Source organism: Cynocephalus volans, chromosome 2 (genome assembly GCF_027409185.1).
Source record: "Cynocephalus volans isolate mCynVol1 chromosome 2, mCynVol1.pri, whole genome shotgun sequence".
NCBI lineage: Eukaryota > Metazoa > Chordata > Mammalia > Dermoptera > Cynocephalidae > Cynocephalus > Cynocephalus volans.
In genome coordinates, this window is record NC_084461.1 from 225,203,095 (window position 1) to 225,227,907 (window position 24,813).

At 45.3% G+C, this 24,813-nt stretch overlaps 1 protein-coding gene across 1 annotated transcript in view; it reads left to right on the forward strand.

Moving 5' to 3' along the window:
- Positions 1-24,813, forward strand: part of VSTM4 (V-set and transmembrane domain containing 4) — a 99,186-nt gene that overhangs the window by 57,268 nt on the left and 17,105 nt on the right. Inside the window, exons 6-7 of the mRNA XM_063087500.1 lie at positions 13,999-14,105; positions 15,555-15,616. Of these exons, the coding sequence (XP_062943570.1) occupies positions 13,999-14,105; positions 15,555-15,616 (169 nt within the window). The remainder of the gene's footprint in view (positions 1-13,998; positions 14,106-15,554; positions 15,617-24,813) is intronic.

The following is a 24,813-nucleotide window of genomic DNA, read 5'->3' on the forward strand; positions in this document are numbered from 1 at the left end:
TTTGAGTTCCTTATATATTCTGGATATTAATCCTTTGTCAGATGTATATTTGGCAAATATTTTCTCCCACTCTGTTGGTTGTCTTTTAACTCTTTTAATTGTTTCTTTTGCTGTGCAGAAGCTTTTTAGTTTGATATAATCCCATTTGTTTATTTTTCCTTTGGTTGCCCGTGCTTTTGGGGTCGTATTCATGAAGTCTGTGCCCAGTCCTATTTCCTGAAGTGTTTCCCCTATGTTTTCTTTAAGAAGTTTTATTGTCTCAGGGTGTATATTTAAATCCTTAATCCATTTTGAGTTGATTTTAGTATATGGTGAGAGGTATGGATCTAGTTTCATTCTCCTGCATAACGATATCCAGTTATCCCAGCACCACTTGCTGAAGAGGCAGTCCCTTCCCCAGTGAATAGGCTTGGTGCCTTTGTCAAAGATCAGATGGCAGTAAGTGTGAGGGTTGATTTCTGGATTCTCTATTCTATTCCATTGGTCAGTGTGTCTGTTTTTATGCCAGTACCATACTGTTTTGGTTATTATAGCTTTGTAGTATAGCTTAAAGTCAGGTAGTGTTATGCCTCCAGCTTTATTTTTTTTGCTGAGCATTGCTTTGGCTATTCGTGGTCTTTTATTGTTCCATATAAATGTCTGAATAGTTTTTTCCATTTCTGAGAGAAATGTCTTTGGAATTTTGATGGGGATTGCATTGAATTTGTATATCACTTTGGGTAGTATGGACATTTTCACTATGTTGATTCTTCCAATCCAAGAGCATGGGATATCTTTCCACCTTCTTGTATCCTCTCTAATTTCTCTCAGCAGTGGTTTGTAGTTCTCATTATAGAGATTTTTCACCTCCTTGGTTAACTCAATTCCTAAGTATTTTATTTTTTTGGTGGCTATTGTAAATGGGCAGGCTTTCTTGATTTCTCCTTCTGCATGTTCACTATTGGAGAAAAGAAATGCTACTGATTTTTGTGTGTTGATTTTGTATCCTGCTACTGTGCTGAAATCATTTATCAATTCCAACAGTTTTTTTGTAGAGGTTTTAGGCTGTTCGATATATAGGATCATGTCATCTGCAAACAGGGACAGTTTGACTTCATCTTTTCCAATCTGGATGCCCTTTATTTCCTTCTCTTCTCTGATTGCTCTGGCTAGTACTTCCAACACTATGTTGAATAGGAGTGGTGAGAGTGGGCATCCTTGTCTGGTGCCTGTTCTTAAAGGAAAAGCTTTCAGCTTTTCCCCATTCAGGATGATATTGGCAGTGGGTTTGGCATATATGGCTTTAATTATGTTGAGATACTTTCCCTCTATACCTAACTTATAGAGGGTCTTTGTCATGAATGAGTGCTGAACTTTATCAAATGCTTTTTCAGCATCTATAGAGATGATCATATGGTCCTTGTGTTTGAGTTTATTAATATGGTGTATCACATTTATTGATTTGCGTATGTTGAACCAACCTTGCATCCCTGGGATGAATCCCACTTGATCGTGATGAATAATTTTTCGTATGTGTTGCTGTATTCTGTTTGCTAGTATTTTAGTGAGGATTTTTGCATCTATATTCATCAAGGATATCGGCCTGTAGTTTTCTTTTTTGGTTATATCTTTACCTGGTTTTGGTATCAGGATGATGTTTGCTTCATAGAATGAGTTTGGGAGATTTGCGTCCGTTTCAATCTTTTGGAATAGTTTGTAAAGAATCGGTGTCAATTCCTCTTTGAATGTTTGGTAAAATTCTGCTGTGAATCCATCTGGTCCTGGGCTTTTCTTTGTTGGGAGCCTTCTGATAACAGCTTCAATCTCCTTTATTGTTATTGGTCTGTTCAAATTTTCTACGTCTTCACGGTTCAGTTTTGGGAGCTTGTGTGTGTCCAGAAATTTATCCATTTCCTCCAGATTTTCAAATTTGTTGGCGTATAGTTGTTTATAGTAGTCTCGAATGATTCCTTGTATTTCAGATGAATCAGTTGTAATATCGCCTTTTTCATTTCTAATTTTTGTTATTTGAGTCTTCTCTCTTCTTTTTTTTGTTAGCCATGCTAATGGTTTGTCAATTTTATTTATCTTTTCAAAAAACCAACTTTTTGATTCGTTGATCTTTTGAATTGTTTTTTGGTTTTCAATTTCATTCAGTTCTGCTCTGATCTTAATGATTTCTTTCCGTCTGCTAACTTTAGGATTGGATTGTTCTTGTTTTTCTAGTTCTTTAAGGTGAAGTATTAGGTTGTTCACTTGCCATCTTTCCATTCTTCTGAAGTGAGCATTTAATGCAATAAATTTTCCCCTCAATACTGCTTTTGCAGTATCCCACAGGTTTTGGTATGATGTATCATTGTTTTCATTAGTTTCAATAAACTTTTTGATTTCCTGCTTGATTTCTTCTTGGACCCATATGTCATTAAGTAGAATGCTGTTTAATTTCCATGTGTTTGTATAGTTTCCAAAGTTTTGTTTGTTATTAATTTCTAGTTTTAATCCATTGTGGTCTGAGAAGATACATGGGATAATTCCAATTTTTTTGAATTTATTGAGACTTGATTTGTGACCTAATATGTGATCTATCTTGGAGAATGATCCATGTGCTGATGAGAAGAATGAATATTCTGAGGTTGTTGGGTGGAATGTTCTGTAGATATCTGCCAATTCCAATTGGTCTAGAGTCTTGTTTAGATCTTGTGTTTCTCTACTGATTCTTTGCCTAGATGATCTGTCTAATATTGACAGTGGAGTGTTCAGGTCCCCTGCTATTATGGTATTAGTGTCTATTTCCTTCTTTAGGTCTAATAGAGTTTGTTTTATAAATCTGGCTGCTCCAACATTGGGTGCGTACATATTTATGATTGTTATGTCTTCTTGATGGATCAGTCCTTTTATCATTAAGTAGTGTCCCTCATTGTCTCTTTTTATGGTTTTTAGTTTAAAGTCTATTTTGTCAGATATAAGAATAGCCACTCCAGCTCGTTTTTCTTTTCTGTTTGCATGGTAAATCTTTTTCCATCCTTTTACTCTTAGTCTGTGTGAATCTTTATGGGTGAGGTGGGTCTCTTGTAGGCAGCATATAGTTGGGTCCTGCTTTTTGATCCAGTCAGCCAGTCTGTGTCTTTTAATTGGAGAATTTAAGCCTTTAACATTAAGAGTTGTTATTGAAAGGTGTTGATTTATTCCTAGCATTTTATTGGTTGTTTGGTTGTCTTAGGTGTCTTTTGTTCCTTGCTTTCTGATTTACTGTTTGGTTTCTTTGTTTGTTGGTTCCTTAGGTTGTAGATAGTGTTTTTGTTAGCTTGTTTTCTCTTCATGAATGCCATTTTTATTGTACTAGCGGGTTTAGATTTTTCTTAGGTTTTTATGGCAGTGGTAGTTATTTTTCAGGAACCAAACCCAGTACTCCCTTGAGGATTTCTTGTAAGGGTGGTCTTGTGGTAGTGAACTCCCGCAGTTTTTGTTTGTCTGAGAAATATACTATTTGCCCCTCATTTCGGAAGGATAGCCTTGCAGGGTAGAGTATTCTTGGCTGGCAATCTTTGTCTTTTAGTATTTTGAAAATATCATCCCATTCCTTTCTAGCTTTTAGGGTTTGTGATGAAAAGTCTGATGTTAACCTGATTGGGGCTCCCTTATAGGTGATTTGACGCTTCTCTCTTGCAGCTTTTAAGATTCTCTCTTTGTCTCTGAGTTTTGCCAATTTGACTATGACATGTCTTGGAGAAGGCCTTTTTGGGTTGAATACGTTTGGAGATCGTTGAGCTTCCTGGATCTGAAGATCTGTGATTTTTCCTATACCTGGGAAGTTTTCTGCCACTATTTTGTTGAATATGTTTTCAATGCAATCTCCGTTTTCCTCCCCTTCTGGAATACCCATGACTCGGATATTTGAGCGCTTATGGTTGTCTGATATCTCTCTCAGATTTTCTTCAATGCCTTTGATTCTTTTTTCTTTTTTTTTGTCTGCTTGTGTTATTTCAAACAGCCCATCTTCAAGTTCAGAGGTTCTCTCTTCAACTTCGACAAGCCTGCTGGTTAAACTCTCCGTTGTGTTTTTTATTTCGCTGAATAAATTCTTCAGTTCGGCAAGTTCTGCTACTTTTTTTTTCAGGACATTGATTTCCTTGTACCTTTCCTCTTTCAGGTCCTGTATACTTTTCCTCGTTTCATCATGATGTCTAGCTGAGTTTTCTTGTATCTCATTCAGTTTCCTTAGAATTATCACTCGAAATTCCTTGTCAGTCATTTCAAGGGCTTCCTGTTCTATAGGGTCTAGAGTTTGAGATTTATTAACTTTTGGTGGTGTACTTTCTTGATTTTTTGTATTTCTGGTATCTTTTTTTGGTGTTTATTCATTGTGGCAGGGGGTTTCACAGTCTACCGGTTTGAGACTATTGAGTAAGATGTTGCTGTGGTTGCCAATTTGGTATGGCTACCTCCGTGACTGCTCAGTTGGCCTCTAGTGCCTTGTGTGTGTGGTTGCCTCGGGTCTTGGGCCTCTCCGGGGAGCCACCTCTCTGGTCAGCTTGGACTCTGCTGGGCTGCTGGATCACGGGGCGGTACCTCAGGGTGTGTGATCTCTGCTGAGCTTCCACTTCCCGTGCAGGACTTCTCCCTGTTCCATGCGCTCTGGCCTGGGCTGTTGGATCACCAGTGGCGACCCCACAGGGTGTGTGGTTTCTGTTGAGTCTCTGCCTCCCTAGCCAGACGTCTCCCCGCTCTGTGCACAGTGGGCTGGGCTGGGACGTGTCTTCTGCAACCCTCATCTATCAGCCGGGCCTTCAAGACGCTGCTCGGCACCGCCTCGCCCAGGAAGTCTACCAGGTTTCTGCTAGGCGCAGACGACCAGTCGCTCTGGGTGCCTTTGTAGCACTGTGTAGATCTTTCTCAGGACTTATCACCTTCCTCCTGGTATCGCGGTTATTTGTGTACTTGTCTTATCTCCCACACCAGAGCGTGAGCTCCTCGGGGGAGGAGCCCGCAGCACACGGTTCACCTTTGTATCCCCCTGGCGCGGACTGAGTCCGGTGCCCGCCCGCAGTCAGCTCTCCGGCAGGTTCAAGCGAACTCGGGAACTCTCCGACCACACTATTCCTAACCAGAAATCGGTTAGGCATTTTTCCAAACTGGTGGCCACAGAGATGGTATCTGCCTCCTGGTAACAGGAAGTTTACCGGGGGCCAGAGCCCAGGGTGCGGTGGAGTGACAGTCGGCCCAGCCCGTACTTCCTTGCCCTCCCGAGGCTGGCCGGAGACGACCCACGCCACCAGCCCTGCCAGAGAACTGCGGAGGGAGTGGGAGGGTAGGCTGGCCCACAGGCCCCGGGAAGCCCCACGCCAGGGCAAGCGAGTGGGAAGGCTCAGTGAGGAGCTGAGCTGGGCGAGGAGGACAGGCTTGGTTGAGCTGGGCCGGAGCCGCCACCACCTGAGAAAATGGAGGCAGCCCTGGGGCTGGTGAGTGGCCCGGTGGGGTAGGCGGAAGCTGGGCGGGCATCCGCCCCCCGAGCAGGGCAGGGCCGGGGGTCACTCACAGGGCTGTGCCGGGTCAGGCGGCACCCTCTCTGCCTCTGCGTCGTCACCGTCCCCATTCTTGGCCGCTGCCGCCTTGAGCTGCTCACTCAGTCCCGCGGCGCGGCTCAGGCGCTCCCAGGAATCTTCTTTAATGCTGGCCTGAAACCTCGAATCCTGAATAGGGCAGCTGGCCGCCTTCAGCGTGGCCTCGGCCTCCGGGATCCTGGCAGTGTCAACAGCAGCCCTGGCGCCGTGTTCCCTGTTTAGAGACTCGCTTTTGCAGCTAAGAAACAGTTCTTTTCCTGCTCCGTACTTCAAAGCTGTTGCCTGTAAGTGAGGCAGCCTCTCCTGCCAACGGCAAAGTGGCGGTCAGCCCCCACGACTGGCCACCAGCAGCAGTCCTCCCTTAAGAGACGGCAAGAGGAAGGTCCACAAGTTTCCCAGCTGCCTGAGGCCCAGTGGCCGCCTTTTCCACCTCAGCTACTCCGCACCAACCACCGCAGCCACCGCCATCTTTTTTTTTTTTTTTAATGCTCAAACCTGCCCTTGGTCTCTCTGTTCATGTCCCTCCTCATGAGGATGGCGGGTGCGGCCTGGGCCGGGTGCTGCGGCTTGTGGAGTGGAAAGACTGGGAGCCCAGGGCAGGCCCGGGAGATCTGGGACAGGGAGGAGGCGGAAGAGGGGCAAAGCCGGGCTGACGGATGCGGAGGAGACCTCTCGGCTCCAGCAGGGCCTCCACCACCTCCCGCGGCGTGGGCGGCCACAACGGCCACTTGTCGCTAGCTTGGCTCTCTCCCTGTGGGATTTATTTCTAATCCTCATAAAAACCCTGCAAGGTGCAAATTAGTCTCCATTGACTAAGAACATGAATAAAACTGCCAACTATTAGACAAATGGCCAGCCCCTGTCATTTATGAATCTTTTGATTCCGGGTGACGGAAGAGCCAGCTTAGATGGTCTTACCCAGGAACGGACTTGGCTAGTTTCCCTGACTAGGGCCGCTGCAGTGGGCGGGCCTCAGGGCAGCTCTATCCAGAGGGACACAGGATCGAGGGACAGTGGCTTTCGTTCCCTGCCCTTCTCTCGGTAGTGCTGCCTCCAGATGGTAATGCATCCTCGGGCCAGCTCAGCTCCCTTGGGAAGGGAAAGGTGCCGACATGCATGCCCACAGCTTACGTGAACGAACACAGCTCTGCACCTCCCCGTGAGTGGGCCAGTGTAAACTGAGCACTGTGGCCAGAGGGAGTAAGATTGTGCCAAACGGGGGGTGAGGTCAATACCGCCAAACACATGGCCTCAACCCTGAGGGGGTGGGTCCTGGGAAGGTCACCTAGTGACCTCTCCTTGCCATTATTATTATGACCGGAGACCAGGACACTGGATGGCACCACTAAATATTAATGAAGCGCCTTCTGATCTTCCCAGTTAACATTCAGAAATTTTAAGCTCAAACGAAAGTGCCAGCCTGGCAAAGCCTCTGCTGTGGACGTGGTGAAACCAGCAGTGGCTGCGGAGGAAGAGCTCACCTGGCGGCGGCAGAGTCTTCTTGAGTGTGGCTCTAATGATAAACTTCTCGCATGACGTAAACCATTCAGTGTTATAAAAAGTCATGGGCAGACTGCAGACAGGGAGATGGCTTGCAGCCACCTCACAGAGGAGCAGCTTTTATTCCAATGCTGTTGAGAATACCCATGCAGAAAGGTCACAAGACATAAGCAGCAGAAAGCGATGCATCGTGACCCTCGGGGTCTGCTGCTCTTTCTAGGCACACCGGCTCTGGTGCAGGTTTTAGAGAATGCTGTCCGGGCGTACTACCAATTCGAGGATTCAGCAGATTCCATAGCAATGACGATGGTGATAATACTGGTAAGATAATGAGAGGTGATGCCCATTAAGTACATGCCAGACACAATTGTCTGACATGTATTACTTGCCTGACACGTGTTACTTACTTAAAAGAAGAGTCATTTCAAGGGGGTCACCGTGAGTCAGTGGTGCCATTCATCCATCTTAAAAGTGAAGTTCTGCAACTTTTAAGCAGCTCCTAGCAGGTGGTACCAATTGACCTTTTATATTCCAGTGGCAGGTAAAGCCCTAGAGCAAGCGCAAGAAGCCTAGGATGAGAGGTTGGGAAGTTTGCCCTGTTAGCATGAGTCCTTGGCCTGTGTCAATGGCAGCTGACTTTGGGGAGGGGGTATCTATTCATTGTTAATGTTATTTATAATAATGACAAGGTGACAGTGAATTGCCACCATATTGCTGCGTCCAGGGTTAAGGAGTGACTAGTGAGCCATGTGAAATCTTGGGAAAGGGGCAGCTGTTGAGCTGCATGGAAAGGAAATGATGGATCCCTCTCCTGACCCATGTCAGGCAATCTCCTGTTGCAACCGAGATGTGCAGGCAGGCGAAAGGAGGCGTGTGGTTGTTTCTGCAGGTGAAACACATTGACTGCTGCAGCTCCTTTCAGAGACAGTGTGGAGCAGCAAGAGCTCCGGAGGCCTAGAGGGTGTCAGGGGACCTGAGCCGGCACAGCTTCTTGCCCCACTCACCAGGGTCTTTCTGGGTCGGGATCTTTGGTCTGACAAAAGCACTTGATGTCCCTTGCTGTCCCGGTTCAGAACACAACAAATCTCTTTGGAGCACCTGACAGACAGTTTTGTACCCAGGGATGAGAGGCACCTACTCATTCAGCAGTGAATTAGATTTAATGGACCTCGAGGAAACATTTTGATTCATAATCCATATGTCCAGGCAGAAAGATTGGCCTGGACCAGAGGGAACACCTGGCGTCTGGGGACGGTCAGATGTATGAAAGCAGCTTCGCTCGCACGGTTAGCCGCAGCTCCAGCAAGTCCCAGAGACAGGCTGGTGGAAGGATGGCCATACGGTGACCCAGGGACATTAGAGGGAGGACTGAGGACTCACTTTGTCACGGGTGGGCGCTGAGTGTCAACATGCACGTGCTTTGGTCTCACATTTAATTATGGAAGCAGGGTGTGGTTGGGTGTACGGTTCTTAGTAATAATTGTGTTCTTTGGTGGAATCAGTTCAGTTTACGGTGTTTTCTACTCTTCCCTCTCTCTACTCCCAAATATTCTTAGTTCTAGAGGCACAGGATTTCCATGAGGCCAGCCCATCATGCCCCCGCCTCCATTTTGGTGGCTGGCATCACTTATTCCAGAGAATTCCCAGGAATTGCAACCCTCCTACCCAGCCTACTCTCAGGCCAGGGTGGCCCTTGGTCTTGGGCCCTCAAGATCCAGCACTTGGGTTGGCCCCTCCTCCTGCCACCAGAGTAAGGGTTTGAGCAGCTGCAACAGTCCCCACCGTGAATTTAATACAAACTTAAAATGCAGTGGAATGTAGATGTCACCTTGTGGTACCTGCTCTAAGCCTGATTGTAGATCTCGATGGAACCTCTTTCGGTCTTGGCTTCCTTGTTCTCTGTTGTGTGGCTGGGCCCAGAGTCCTTGCTTCAGGGCCAAGGAGATAGGCCAACCTGGATCGGATCCCAGATCTCCTGCCCAGCTGGCGACCTTTGGGAAAGGCCTAGACCTATCTGAGTTCTTATTTTCTCATCTGGGAGGGCCAGAGATTACAGATACCAAGCTCTTTCCATAGTGCATTGCACATATAGACACAAATATAGCTGTTACTACTGCTAACTTAAGTATCTGCAAAACATGTTTGGTCAGAATTTGTTCAGTGTTGTGTGCAGTCCAGTTGTCTGTTTTGCCTGGTGTCCTGGGCAGCTGTCCATTGCTAGGGGAGCAAACTCTCTCTTCTTCTTACCTGCCTGGTTTGTCCTGGGTTAGTACTGGCCCAGCCCGGCTACTATCCTGGGCAGAAAGATTTCCTGATCAAGGTTTAAGCTGAAACTTGCAGCCCTTCCCACAGGGCTGAAACATGGGTACCATGAAATACCCAAGTGTCACCATTATATTCCCTGGCTTGCACTGTGAAACATATGCCAAAGACTACGGTAGGTTGTTAACTAGTCTTTTCATGCCTCATCTGATTTAGTCCTTAGGATGCCAGAGGGAGGGTCTTGAGAGGCTGGATGGCCAGCCTTAACCCACCCTGTCCTCCTACCAGGTTCTTGACTCTGCCACAGGAAAGAATTCAAGAGCAGAGTCACAGTAGAAAGTGAGAACAAGTTTAATATAACAGATAAGAAATACAGGTTCCACAGAGAGAGTGCAGCCTAGCTCCAGAGACTGAGCAGGCCCACACCAAGTTTAATACAAAAGTCAGAAACGCACACTTAAAGTTCAGTACAGAGTGCAGGTGGGCTCAAGAGAGTGAGCAGCTGCTTGCTGAGAGTAAGTTTAACAGAAAAGTAAAGACACATACATCAGCTGGCGAAGTATGGGTTGGCCCCAGGAAAGTGAGCAACAGCCCCGCCTTCTGCCAGGATTCAGCCTTTATAGTTTCAGTATCTAATACATATTCATGCTGTTTAGTGAACAGTCAAATAATCGGGTGGTTCCCAGTTGTGTAACATAGTCCTGCACATGCTCAGTTGGTCTCTTCTTGGAGCATATTCACTGGTCAAATCCCATCACGTGCACTGAACATATTCAAGAAGATTCTGTGCTCTTTAGCACTCTACTGGGAGATCATTCAAGGGATAAATTCTGCTTTACTGAGCATGCTTGTCTACCAGGGTTACATAATCCTTCTCTACTGAGCATGCCCAGCCACTGGCTCTGCATAAGTCTTCCCCCGTGGGGTCTCAGCTTCCCCATGTTGGCACCAAGCTAGGTCTAGCAAGCAAAACTACCTCTCCTCCAGGGGAGGGCCTAGAGGAAGGCTGTGAGACCTTGGCGAGTGGCTTGAAACCCAGAGATGTGTCCTGAAACCTGAACCCAAGGAAACTGAGCACCTCCCATCTCACTTTCATGCCTCATCTAATTTTTACTGTCTCATCTGGCCCTCATAATAGCACTTTGAGATAGATATCAAGAGTAAATCTCCCATTTTACAGTCTGGGGATGGTGGTCCAGGGAAGGAAGTGACTTGCCCAGGGCCACCTCTCTAGCCAGAGCAGACCCAGCTTTAGTGCAAGCCTCTGCCCCTTGTCCTGTTCACTAAATCCATCCTCTTTGTGTCAAGTGTGCAGCAGAGACTCATTCTGGGCAGGTTGGAACTGTGCACATCTTACAATAGGGGCCCCGTAAGTGCCCTCTCCTGCCTTGCTGGAGACAGAAAAACAGCCATCCTCAGCAAGGAGCTGCCCACAAATAGTGCTGCTCTCTGATCCTATGGCTTTCTAAATTAGAGGGAGTTTCTGGGCCTATTTTCTGTCTTTCTCAGTTTGATTGGCTCCAGCAACACTCACTGTGTTGTGTCAGAGACGAAATGCAGCCCTGTTTCAACCCAAGATGTAGAACAGCTTCTTGTAAGGTAATCATAAGGTGGGCTTTCTCAGGCAATAGTTTTTACCAGCTCTGCTAGCTCAATGAGAGAAACAAGATTTTGAGGGAAAAATTGTCTATCGTATGTCATTGTGGTGAATCACTATCTATATGAGGTCTTATTGTAAAAATATGAATTAAAACTAAATTTAGTTTAGTGCATTTTACTGTTTCGAAGGAAAATGGTGATGACAAAGCAGATCTTTTCAGCTGTCTGAAAGCCCTGAGCATGATGGCATAAGTTCATATAAATGATATTCTGGAAGCCTCCATTTTATATTAAAGAGCTAAAGAATCAAATCCTAGAAAAGAGAAGAGGAGGTGGCATGCTGTTTGACTCTGCAGTGTGTAAGGTGCAGTTGGGGAGATTATCCAAGCTCAGAGGCAACAGAAGAAAGGAAAATATCAAAAGGTATTAGCAAAAACAAAGAAAAATTGCACATTTAACGAGAAGCCAAAATTCAAAGGGAATTGGAGGAAATATTTTCAATAAATATGTCAGACTGATGTAAAAGGTGCATGCAAATCTATGAGAAAAACTCAAGGTCCTAAATAATAGCAGAAGATGTCCACACATCATGAATAAGGAGACATGTCAAACAGACATGGGAAATAATCATGGTCACTAGCAACCGTAGACATGCAAGGTAAAAGGGGATCACATTTTTCTTCATTAAATGAGTCATTTTTTAAATTGATAAAATTGATGCTAAAAAAAGTGACAACATAGATACTCTCATTTGTTAACCCGATAGCTCCTGACTTGGAAATTGTTTTGACAGTGGGTATTAAATAGCCTTTAAAATGGTCCTTGTCTGTGACAGTAATTCGAGCTCTAAGAATCTAACGAAATGAAAGTCTAAAAATGAAAATCCATTATGCACAAATATATTTTTAGCTGTGTTTTTTGCATATCAAACTGGGAAACAAATGAGATGTTTAGATGTTAGGAAATGGCTAAGTAAACTATGGCTTATCTTCTCACTGGAATATTGTAAGAATGTAACAATATGGGGAATGTAGATTACATAAAAAGAAGGATGCAAAATTGCAATACAGTATGATAAAAATGTATAAAATCTATAGGAAGAGTTTAAAACTTATATCCACACCAAAAGCTGCGCATGGATGTTTATGTCCTCTTTATTCGTAATTGCCAAAACTTGGGTGCAACCAAGACATCTTCAGTCGGTAAGTGGATAAATAAACTGTGGTACATGCAGACAGTGGAATATCATCCAGTGCTAAAAAGAAATGAGCTACCAAGCCATGAAAAAAACATGGAAAAACCTCACATGCATATTAGTAAGTGAAAGAAGCCAGTCTGAAAAGGCTACATACTGTATGATTCCAGCTATATGACACTGTGGGAAAGGCAAAACTGTGGAGACAGTGGAAAGAAAGATCAGTGGTCTGCTTTTCACCGTTACTGTTTGCTGCTCGGTGACAGTGTCACATACAGCCGTCATTTAGCATCTAAGCCTTGGCTTTCTTAACTGATTAAAGGCTATCATTCTATCACTTTGAGTTATCATAGATAACACATAAAAAGAATGGAAACCCTCACACCTTATACAGCAGTGATTGCACAGGGCCAAATCAATGGAAACCCTCACACCTTATACAGCAGTGATTGCACAGGGCCGAATCAATGGAAACCCTCACACCTTATACAGCAGTGATTGCACAGGGCCGAATCAATGGAAACCCTCACACCTTATACAGCAGTGATTGCACAGGGCCGAATCAATGGAAACCCTCACACCTTATACAGCAGTGATTGCACAGGGCCGAATCAATGGAAACCCTCACACCTTATACAGCAGTGATTGCACAGGGCCGAATCAATGGAAACCCTCACACCTTATACAGCAGTGATTGCACAGGGCCGAATCAATGGAAACCCTCACACCTTATACAGCAGTGATTGCACAGGGCCGAATCAATGGAAACCCTCACACCTTATACAGCAGTGATTGCACAGGGCCGAATCAATGGAAACCCTCACACCTTATACAGCAGTGATTGCACAGGGCCGAATCAATGGAAACCCTCACACCTTATACAGCAGTGATTGCACAGGGCCGAATCAATGGAAACCCTCACACCTTATACAGCAGTGATTGCACAGGGCCGAATCAATGGAAACCCTCACACCTTATACAGCAGTGATTGCACAGGGCCGAATCAATGGAAACCCTCACACCTTATACAGCAGTGATTGCACAGGGCCAAATCAATGGAAACCCTCACACCTTATACAGCAGTGATTGCACAGGGCCAAATCAATGGAAACCCTCACACCTTATACAGCAGTGATTGCACAGGGCCAAATCAATGGAAACCCTCACACCTTATACAGCAGTGATTGCACAGGGCCAAATCAATGGAAACCCTCACACCTTATACAGCAGTGATTGCACAGGGCCAAATCAATGGAAACCCTCACACCTTATACAGCAGTGATTGCACAGGGCCAAATCAATGGAAACCCTCACAACACACCTCAGGGTGAACTCAGCCTGTACTAAAGGTCAAGTACAGCCGGAGAAGAAAGCTCCAGCAATCGTGGGGGACCCTAGAGACCTCCAGATGCAGCTCCCCAGGGTCCTTTCTTCTTGCTCAGGAGGTGTTTTGTTTTCGCATTATGAGCCACAAAGACATGTGCAAGGAATCCTGGCTTTAGGGGAGCTTCACTGTAAAAGTTTCTAGTGGTGTCTTTAATAGCCTACTGGTGATACAGTCAAGCCACATTGTGAAATCAATTAAACCAATCATAAAACATCACCCATACATCCCTAAACAAGGCAGCCAAGCTGGTCCTGGGGTCCCTCCAGGGAACTTTGGACTTTAAACAGCACATTATAAATCACTGACTAGCTCATCTTATCCTCTTTATCTTGGCCAAGGATCCGTATAGACTTCCAACATCCCTGGAGATAAGCATTGATCTAGCCCAGCCCAGCTGCGAGATAGCCCTTCCTTACACAGGCTCACAGGGTGCACTCAGAAATGACTGGTTCCTTTCCCTTTCCCCTTTGCAACAAACCTGCCTTTGGCTTCACCGGGACCTTTTTCTTCTACAGCTCAGGAGAGACCGTCACCAGTGTGACCAGCTTGGCCCCACTGCAGCCCAAGAAGGGCAAGAGGCGGAAGGAGAAGGCTGACGTCCCTCCTGCCATCCCTGCCAAAGGTAGGAAGAAGCTGGCCTGCAGTTTCCCACATGGAAGCCACCAAGACTGATCCAGAGGCAGGTCTGGGGCTCAATGTGGGATCAGGATGGGAGAGCAGGCAGGTGGAGGACATGCCATTCAGTGGTTATATGGTCTGGAGACTCCACCTGGATTCTGGTCATAACCAGTGCTTGACCGTCTCAGCCCTCAGCCCTGTCCCTGGGGTGGGGGTGGCGCCAGGGGCCCAGCATAGCTTTAACAGGGGGAGGACCAACACACATAGATGATTCCACATCATATTTCACTTTGAACTGTTAAAACGCTCTACACAAGGTGGAGTGGGGCAGGGGGTGTGAACGTCTTGTCTTCATCTGTTCACAGCAAGGCAGGCTCTCTGACATTTTTTAAAGACATCCACCAGGGGAGAGGAATGGGTAAAAGGGCATGAAAATCAAGTACATTATATTTTGAGAAGTAAAATAAAATAAAATTAAATTTAAAAAAATAATAATAAAAAATAAAGACATCCACCAGGTGTGCAGTTTATTTTGCATTTGCTCTGGGGATAAAACTGATGGTTATTTCATGATTCCAGTTATGATTTAGAGCAATGTAAGTGAGGATGATGGGTGTTGAAGGAAAGAACTGTATTAGGCAAAGGAGAACCAAGACTGTCTCTAGAGCATTCCTAAAAAACCTGGCCAGTTAGGAGATGTTCATACCTCAACAAATTTGGAATACAGTTGGGAACATGAGGATTGCCCAAGTGAACAATTTAATAACACCATAGTGTACATTTTATCCCTCAATGGTGGCTTCACGTGACATCCACTAGGGACCCTTCAGGGCCTCTGGTGAAAGCTGGTGGTGGTGAGGCCAAAGGGAGGGCTGGAAGCTGGGGCGTGCTGGGGAGGCACGAAAGTGTAGATCTGGGTGCGAACGTGCAGAGAACACCTGCTCCAGGCCAGGCGTCGTGCTGCTATGTTGTCTTGCTCATTCCAGAGGAGTAATTACCCTCCCTTATGAAAGATGAACACGAGACTTAGGCAGCTAAGTGGCAGACCCTGGCTTTCAATGCCACGTTCAAGTCCCACATTGTTCACAGACTAGGGAAGTAGCCTCAGTTTCCTCCCTGATGACCTCACAGGGCTGCTGTGAGGATCAGAGGTCATCGCTATGGGTGTTATGGGCAGGTACCAGCCTCAGGCTCTGCCAGGCGCACCTCATCCTCACCTGCACACCTGATCAGAGTTGTGTTATTGACCTCCTGAGAGGAGACAATGACCCGTCCAGAGACTAGGGGATCAGCACTTCCAGGATGGGATACCCAATGATCAGAACCTGGAGTTCTTCCATGGGTCCAGGAGGGGGTCTGTAGGTCTGTGCGGAGTACGTCCAGGACGCTCCTAACAGGTGAGCGTTTGAAGTCCTGAGGGGATTGAGGCTAAACCCTTGCTCTGCTTCCACAGCCCCTATAGCTGCCACGTTCCATAAACCCAAGCTGCTGAGACCACAGAGGAAAGTCACCTTGGTGAGTAACCGTGCTCTGTGCCGTTGCTGTTCTGCAAGCCTTAACCACACTCCAGGGCCTAAGCAGCACCTTTACGGACTCAAAGCATGCTGAAAGTTCTCAGTAATTTTGTCCCAAGCAAAGAGAGTCTCTCTTCTCGGGTTAGCTCTTCTCCATACTCAGTTCCTGGAGTGGCTTTTTAAAAATCCAAATGGAATTATTTTTCATTATAAATGCTACTTTTCAAGAAGAAGAAAAAAAAAAAAAAAAGCCATACCCAGAAATGTATAAAATAGAAAATGGACTTGCTTGTATAAATTTACCTGATAACCACTCTGAAGAGACTGCTGAAGAGCCTTCCAGAAAATATGTTACAGCTTTTTACTTTGAAATAATCATAGCTTGACAGAGAGTTGTAAAGATAGTTCAGAGAGCTCCTATGTACCTTTCGCCTGCCTTCCCTTAACGTTCACGTTTTGCATATCTGTGGTGTGTTTGTCAAAGCTGGGAAATTAGCATCAGCACACCCTGAATCACTACGCTCCAGACTTCAACCGGATTTTGACAGTTTTTCTGATAATGTTCCTTTTCTGTTCTAGGACCTGGTCCAGGGTGTCAGTTGGTTGCATTTAGTTGTTGTGTCTCCTTACTTTTCTCCTCAATCTCTCCTTTTCTTTCACGGCCTCGTCATGGAAAAGTCAAGAGTAGTGGCCAGTTATCTTTACAGCGTCCCTTCATCTGGGTCACTGCGAGGTTTTCTGATGATTAGAAATGGAGTTGTAGACTCTGGGGAAGCGTGGCGCACAGGTGGAGGTCGCCTCTCGCTGCATCTCACACGTGTCGTCAATACTCTTATCAACGGAGATGTTCAACTCCACCACTTGGTTAAGGTAGTGCCTGCCTGGTTTCTTTGCTGTAAAGCTACTATTTTTTCCTTTTTACACTCTATGTGTTAGAGGTCAGCCCATAAGTCCAGTTCACACTCAAGGCCAGGGGAGTTAAGCTCCATCTCCTGAAGGGAGGAGTGCAAAGAAAGCGTGGACATGTTAAAACCACCACAGTCATGAACAGCATTTTAGGGAGATATGTTAAGGCTATGCAAGTATCCTGTTTTTCCTTGAACTGGTAACCACTAATTCTGCATTCATCGGTGGGTTTTGCTTGTAGTGGTTTTTACTATGGCATACTAGTGTGATTTTCTATTTTGCTCAGTCCTTCTACATTTATTACTTGGGATTATTTGGGATTATTCTGTAAGGAAGACCTGTCCCCTTTCCCGCACTTATTTATTCACTTATTTCTTGATGTCAGTATGGATGCAAGGATATTTAATTTTTTAGTTTTTAATCATATTGTTATTTATTTTGTTATTGATACTATTCAGCAGCAGTGCATGAGAGAAAGAGAGAGGCAGAAATTGTCAAATTAGGCTAATGCTGCAAAGGGCCACGACAATCTTGAAGAAAAGGAGCAGGGTGGAGGGTTTATATACCAATTCTCAAGATTTACATTAAAACCACAGTAATTAATGCAATCTGGCATTAGCACAAGGACAGACAAGTAGACAAAGGGACAGAATAAAGACCCCCAAGCAGATCTGCATACATGCTATCACTTGATTTCTTACAAAAGTGGCCTTGCAGTGCAGTGAAAAAGGAGTTATCTTTTCAATATATGGCGATGGGTTCCTTGTATCTCTGTGTGAAAAAAATGATCCATAACCCCTACTTCACACCACACACAAAAGTTAATTAGAGATGGGTCATAAACTTAAGAAAGGTAAAAAAATAAAGCTTCCTGAAGATAGCGTATCTCCCTCAGTTTGGGGTAGGCAAAGATATTTTAAAGAAGACACATGAAGCACCAACCATAAAGGGAAAGAAAAATGTGGGTTACATTAACATTTAGAACTTTTATTCTGATTAAAAATACTGATAAAAGAATAAAAAGGGAAGCCACAGATTGTAAGAACATATCCGTATGCATACATCTGGCAAAGGATTCTTGTCTAGAATATGTGAACACCTACAAATCAATAAGAAAGAAAAAACAGCACTGCAAAAAATGGGTGGAAATCTTAAACATGTGTTTCATAAAAGAATAGCCAATGAGCTCATAAAAAGTCCTTAACCTCATTGATATCATGGAAATTTGAGTCAAAAGCATAAAACCAGTCACATCTATCAGGAGAGCTAACCTGAAGAACTTGTCTGGCTTTATTTTGCTTTTTTACTACGTTTCTCTGATCCATTTCGAATTTTGGAATGGATCCAATTTTATTGGTTGCCAGATTCTTTTAATTTTACTTTGTGTCTCCTGTCTCAATAGTCATTACTTGCTAATTTCATTGAACTTCATCACTACATTTTAAACAATTATTATTGCAACTTAACCTTTACTGGTTTTGTTATTTATTACTCCTTCTTGAACCTGACATCTTCCCCCCGCAATATCTTTATTTGCCTTTCCATTTGGACAATTGGTCTGTGAATGGAATTCTACATTCATAAACTTTTCCCAGTAGGTGCTGAGAAAAATGAAAAGCATGCAGTGTCCATTTCTGCTGACTTCCCATATCGCTGAACATAAGTGCCAAAGTCATTGCTGTGATCTCTAATGCTCTGTGTCATGCAAACGAAGTAGGTAACTTAAATTTTCTGGTAACCACATTAAAGGACTAAAAAAAAAAAGCCCCAGGTGAAACCAATTTTAATGATACAGTTTATTTAGCCCAATATATCTTTGATAGATATCTTATCATTTAAACTTGCAACCAACATAAAATTATTAATGAAGTACTTCACACTCTTTGCTGTACCACATCTTCAAACTCCAGTGGCCTTGATACTAACTGCACATCTCAATGCAGGGTCACATCTCACGTGCTTAACAGCCACATTTGGCTAGTGGCTACTGTACCGGACAGCACAGCCTTGTATGATCCAGCCCCCACTACCTCTGTGACATCATTTTTACCACCGTGCCTTCTCTCGTTCACCTCTAGCTACACTGGCCTCCTCATTAGTCCTTAAACAAGCATGCTGTGTAAAGGCCCATGTGCCCACTTGTCCCCTCTGCTGGAACATCCTCCCCAGAATATGCCATATCACTCATCCCTGAACATCTCTGCTCAAATATCACTTCAATACAGCAGCCTTCCTGATATCCTATATAAAACCCCACCCACCCTGACATATTTCATATTTATCCATTCATTGTCTGTCTCTTCTACCAGAATGCAAGATCCCTGAAGGCAGAGAACTTGTCTTCTGTGGGCCCCATTCCATACCTAAAACAATGTCTAGTGTGATGGACATTTGTTGATGATTCTGTGCACTGGTTCTGTAGAGTAGGTTCTGTAATTCTGCATTTATAGTTGGCACCGTGAGACCCTGGGAGTCAGTAAAGTGAGAACCGAGTGGCTTACCCGGGGACATGCAGTTTCTGGGTTGCAGTCGAGACTTAAACCTGGGTCCTTCTGCATTCCAAACACAAGCTTTTAACCAGTGCATCAGAAGCTTGTTCTCAGCAGGAGCCTGGGTCTGGCTGCTCTCTGGGTGTGATCCTGACCTCCTGGGCGGCTCAGTGGCTTTCTGCCCTTGCTGCTCTGCCCCCAGGTTTCCTGCTCTTCTACTGAGGAGGTGGGCTCACCTATCTCCCAGAGAGCCTTCTTCTGCCTGCAGTGAATTGTGCGTTCCGGTGGTCTTTTCATATAGTGCATTTCGTCTGGTTTGTGTCATCAAAAATTCCTCATCGATTCTGCTCTTTGACTTCACCGTCCTGTCCTCAAATGCAGCAGCAGACTTTTTCACTTGTTTTAATAGACCTCTGGTCATTCAGTGGGCTTTTGGAAACTCAGGAGGGCATAAAGGCTAAAACTATCCATTTCCTTTGGCCTGGGAGCATCTTTGTTCCTACGCACGAGACTTGGTCTTCCTGAAATAAGTGTCATTGCATATCTGTGTATCATTTTTAGATCTTTTTTTCCTAATACTGTATTTATCAACAACCTCAGGAGGGACTACACCTCATAAATTTCCCCACCTTCTATTCTCCCATGTTGCTTAGGACCTGCTGTTTCTAATCCAATCCCTTACCCCTGGTTGTAACAGAAACAGCTGTTGATCTATCCCAGGGATATGTCAAAAGAAGGGCTTTGTGCATGTCATCCTATCTAATTCTCCCAATAAGATTTCCCCCTAGACTGCCCGGTTTTACATGTGAAAACACCCAAACATTCCGTTTGAGAAAAATGATTGAGTTTCTACAACCCATAGGACATAATGTCATCTGTCTGGAATAAACAACTTTCTCAAGTCCACAGCCTCATGGGCCCCACATTTTTACCCATTAAACACAAAGGAAAATTGGTTGTGCCCCTCTTGGGTATGAAATTCTGTCTTAAGCAGGGTTTTTTTTTGCCACTTATAAAAGACTGGATTCAACAGCGTTTTCAAAAACAGCTCTGGTCCTGAGCGCAAGTCTCCGTGGCTGACTCTCCCGTCTGTGTGTGTGCTTGCGCTGGCGTGCTCCTCTGGATGTGGACACAGCACGGAAAATTCTTAATTTCCACAGAAAGTAGATGGGGGCAGTTACATGCATTTCAAAAGGTTCTTTGTTTTATGGAAGTATTCCCAATAATAGTGCCTTAAATAAGTTTATTTTGAATTTCAAAATGTTTATACTAAATTTTTCAGAAATAGGTAAATTTGGAGACCACTGTACACGTATAACAATTCACAATAAAGGAAAGAGATGACCTCAACAGGGCCTCTATCTGACCAGCAATTTAGAGTCAAAAATATCAGGCCTAGCGTCTGCAGGTTTTGGTGAAGATTAAGATTTATTTTCCTGGGAGGCAGGCATTGACCTCCGTCTCAATTAGGTCGATGTTTATCTCTTAGATCAATAAGTCTTGATGGTAGCTGAAACTACAGTCAATAGCTACCTGTTGACTCACACAGGCCTTAGTGGGTAATTTAGGAAAATTACCTGGAGACATCTTTTTGTGGGGGAGGAGGGAGGCTGGTATCAGATTAGGGGTTTAATTCTGTAATTGTTTCACTCTGCCAGTCTCTGTAAAACAGCGCTTCCTGGTAGGGTCCTGGGTCATAGAGACCCCTCTTTCTAGGAGCCAACCTGCCTGCCTTCAATAGTTCATTGACAAGAAGGGAGAAGCCCCATTTATTGAGCGCCTGCTGTGTGCCATCTCCTCTCCGGGTGCTTTACAGGCTCCATCTCTCTCATCTAAACCGCAGCACCAACAACGTGACAAGCTTCAGGTGGGAATCTTCTTATGTTTCCAAGACAAAAAGATCCTTTGCAAGAAGTGTGTATACTAGAGATTAACGGTGCTCCAAAGGTTTAAAAAAATGATAGGACACAAGAAGCAAAGAGAGGGGAGAAAGGCCTTTTAGACATTTTATAATCAAGGTTTCAAATCTGTCCTCCCACCCCCCCTTTATTTTTAACGAACTAACCAAACCTACTTTCAAAGCTCTGCTAATTTGGTAATGTGGCCGCTTTGACCACGCAGGCTCTGATTGTCTGACAGTGTGACCCATTTGTTTAAGAAGCTTAAACATGTACAGTGAGTCAGGATTTAATACATGGGGGGTCTTTTATCCCTTTGGGAGTGAGGGAGCACTTTCACAAAATTCACAGTGCTCCCGAGGCAGATGCACCTGCGGTCTTCCTTTATTGGGGTGCCGGCCCAAAGACTCCCTGAGGCCTTCTGGTGCCCTTGATATCCACTGTTCTCCCCCTGGTTAAGCACCCGGCAGCAGAGCTCTGGGAGGCTTCGAGCTGATTCACATACTTCCAGGAAAAGCTGTCGTTGCTTCCTTGTTCCAGAAGAAACAGAGCACGCCAGAAGTGCATTTGATTTATGTCTATTACATTAGGTCAGTTATTGACTTAGGGGCTCAGTGGGGGAGGAAAAAGCAAACAGTTCTGTGATGTGGAAGCAAAACCTCAGAGTTTACAGGGAAAACAGCCACAGGAAACAATGCGACTGTTACCGGAGTTGGGGAGGAGGCAGTCAGCGCCCCTAAATTCAAAAGACGAGAGGGCCGTCCTCATGGTTAGCTGCACTTTGACCGCCCTCCTTGCCCTGGTCAGTGTCCACGTCCTGCTCCACAGGGGAGCACCTGTCCCTCAGCTGGGGGTCCTTCCTCGGTGATGAAGTCACTCCGGTATAGAGTGAGGGAGCAGGAAGGGTCAGGCCACCCCTGTTCTCTACAGAGAAAGTGGCCTCTGTGAGCAAGAGACTGAAGACACAGAAAAAACTGGGACCATCACGGGCTTAATTACCACAAGTTTCCCAGTGGGTCTCCCGTATCCTGTCTCTCCCGCTGTGATGCAGCCTCTACACTGCTGCCTGGGGATTTTTCCAAAACACAGCTTCAACCACATCATTTCCCTGCTTAAGCTATTCCAGTGGCTCCGCCTTGCCTCCAGGATGAGGCCTGGCTTCCTATGAGTGTCATCCGTCTCTGCTCCCTTGGTCCCACCCCACCCTGGGATCCTCAGCCCATGGAGCCCCCACATGGTCCAGGTCCTGTCACCAGGGTTCTCTGTCCTACACCTGCAGCTCCTCCTGTGGCTCCTGCCCTCAGCCTCTCTACAAACACAATTGGCCCAGGCATCAGAGTCACGTCTCTCTGTGACAGTGACCACACTCCCAAAGCACTTTTCAGTGGGTCTGACCCCTCGTGGCCTCAATGCTGCCGACACTGCTGAGCACATCCTTGTGCGTGGAGGTGACTGGGCATCACTGCTGTCCCCCAAATGCCTGCTTCTCCTCCTGGCTGCTGCTCCTGCCCAGGTGGCTCGGCTGCCTTCCCTGCCTCTACCTCCCTAGTATGCTGCTGTCTGTGGGGTTCTTGTCTTCTGAACACATTCCCTGGGAGAGTCAACACTTTCACAGTTGCAGCAGCCTCCTGTGCAGCCCATTGGTTCTTAAACTGGGTCTTCAAGCTAATTGCAGACTGACTCTTCTGAACGACACTCCCCTGGAGGGCCCGTGGGCATTACAGTTCGCAGGGCACACACAGAACTCACTGCCCTCCCTGACACCTGCACCCTGGGATCTCCCATCTCAGTGAATGGCAGTCCCCCCAGAATATGGGTGTGAACTTTCCCTCACCCATGAGTGACTGGAGCTGTCATAACTTCTCAGTGTGCCCAGGCATGCCCCTTTCCTCCTACCTCACTGCGACCTTCTGGAACCTCTAACTTCACGCCTTCCTCTCGAGCTCTCACAGCACTGGTCTTCCCTGTGCTCTGGCACTTCCTGCTCCATGTTGAAGTCAACCTGCTTGGTTTTCTCCCCAACTGGATCCACATGGTTCTTTTTTACAAAGAGACCTCTCCATTTCTGGTACCACAAAGGTCATACATTGTAGATACTTCAGACAGTGCAGAGAGTGGGAACTGTTTTGTTTTTTTTTTTAATTTTGGTATACAACACATAACATAAAATTTATCATCTTAACCATTTTTAAGTGTACAATTAAGTAGTCATAAGCACATTGCCAATCCTGTGCTACCAATCTCCAGAATTCATCTTGCAAAACTGAAATTCTGTCCTCGTTAAATAACAACTCTTCATTCTCCCCTCCCCCAGCCCCTGGAAACCTCCATTCTACTTTCTGTCTCCATGAATTCAATGGCCGTAGGGACCTCGTATAAGTTGAACCATACAGTATCTGTCCTTCTGTGACTGGCTTATTTCACTCTGCCAATATCCTCAAGGCTCATCCATGTTGTAGCACGTGACAGAATGTCCTTCTTAAGGCTGAGGAGCATTCCACGGTGTGGACAGACCACACTGTGTGCACCCATTCATTTGTCAGTGCACCCTCGGGTTGTTTCCACCTTTTGGCTCTTGTGAATAATGCTGCTGTGAATGTGGATGTACAAATATCCATTCGAGTCCCTACTTTTAATTCTTTTGGTATATACCTAGAAGTGAGATTGCTGGATTGTATACTTCGGTTCAGTTTTTGAGGAACTGCCATGCTGTCTTCCAAAGCAGCTGCACCATTTTACATTCCTACCACAGTGCACCAGGGTTCCAGCGTCTCTGCATCCTCACCAACACTTCTTACTATTATTCTCTTTCTTTCTTCCCTTTTTTTTGATAGCAGCCATCCCAATGGGCACGAGGTGGTATCGCGTCATGGTTCTGATTTGCACTTCCCTAATGATTAGCGATACTGAACATCTCTTCATATTTCACGTGCTTTTGGCCATTTGTATGTCTTCTTGGGAGAAATGTCTACTCAAGTCCTTTGCCCATTTTTTACTCAGGTTATTTGTTTCTTTGTTGTTGAGTTATAGGAGTTCTTTCCATATTCTGGATGCTAATTCCTCATCAGATACATCATCTCCCTATATTTTCATGCATTCCATAGGTTGCCTTTTCACTCTCTTGATTGTGTCCTTTGATGCTCAGAAGTTTTACGTTTTCATGAGAACTGGCTTTAAAGTGAGAGACAACCTGTCTCACCCATCATTGTGTCTGTCCCCAGTGAGGAGGCTGGAATCTGAAGAGTGCCCCTCAGCTGATGTGCATGGACCCGATACACGACTGAGGGCAGGATCTGCGATTGGAGCTCTGAGTGCTCCCTGCACAAAGTGTGGTCCGGCAGCTCAGGCATCGCCTGGGAACTTGTTGGAAAAGCAGAATCTCAGGCCCCATCCCAGACCTGCTGAAGCAGAACTTGCAATTTAACAAGATCCCTGATGAATCTGACGAATACTTAACTTTGAGAAGCATGGGTCTGAGTAACTTGTAAAACTAAGTGGCTGTCTCTGGTTGGGTCAGTGCTGTCTGGGTACAGAGTCATGCCAACCACCTCCAGAGAGGTTTCTACTTACATTTTAGTAAGACAGTTCAATCCACATGGGAGATGGTGAGTTGTCTTATTTATCAACAAAGAAAATTAGACATGCAGATTCTCAAGGGTATTATGCCTTTCCTCCATTCCTGCAAACTTTCCCTGGACGGGTCATCCTCTTCTTAGCTAGGTGTAGCTTTGCTCTGTGATCGCCTAGGGTCCCACACAGGTAGAGAATTCTGACAGGGGACAAGACCTGCTGCCTGGGGTTTTCTCAAGTTTAAAGTCCACAGTAAATCTCCCTTCTCTCATGAAAACCCAAAGATCAGAGCACTCAAAACAAATGGACATAAAGTGGCTCATCCCATCATAGTT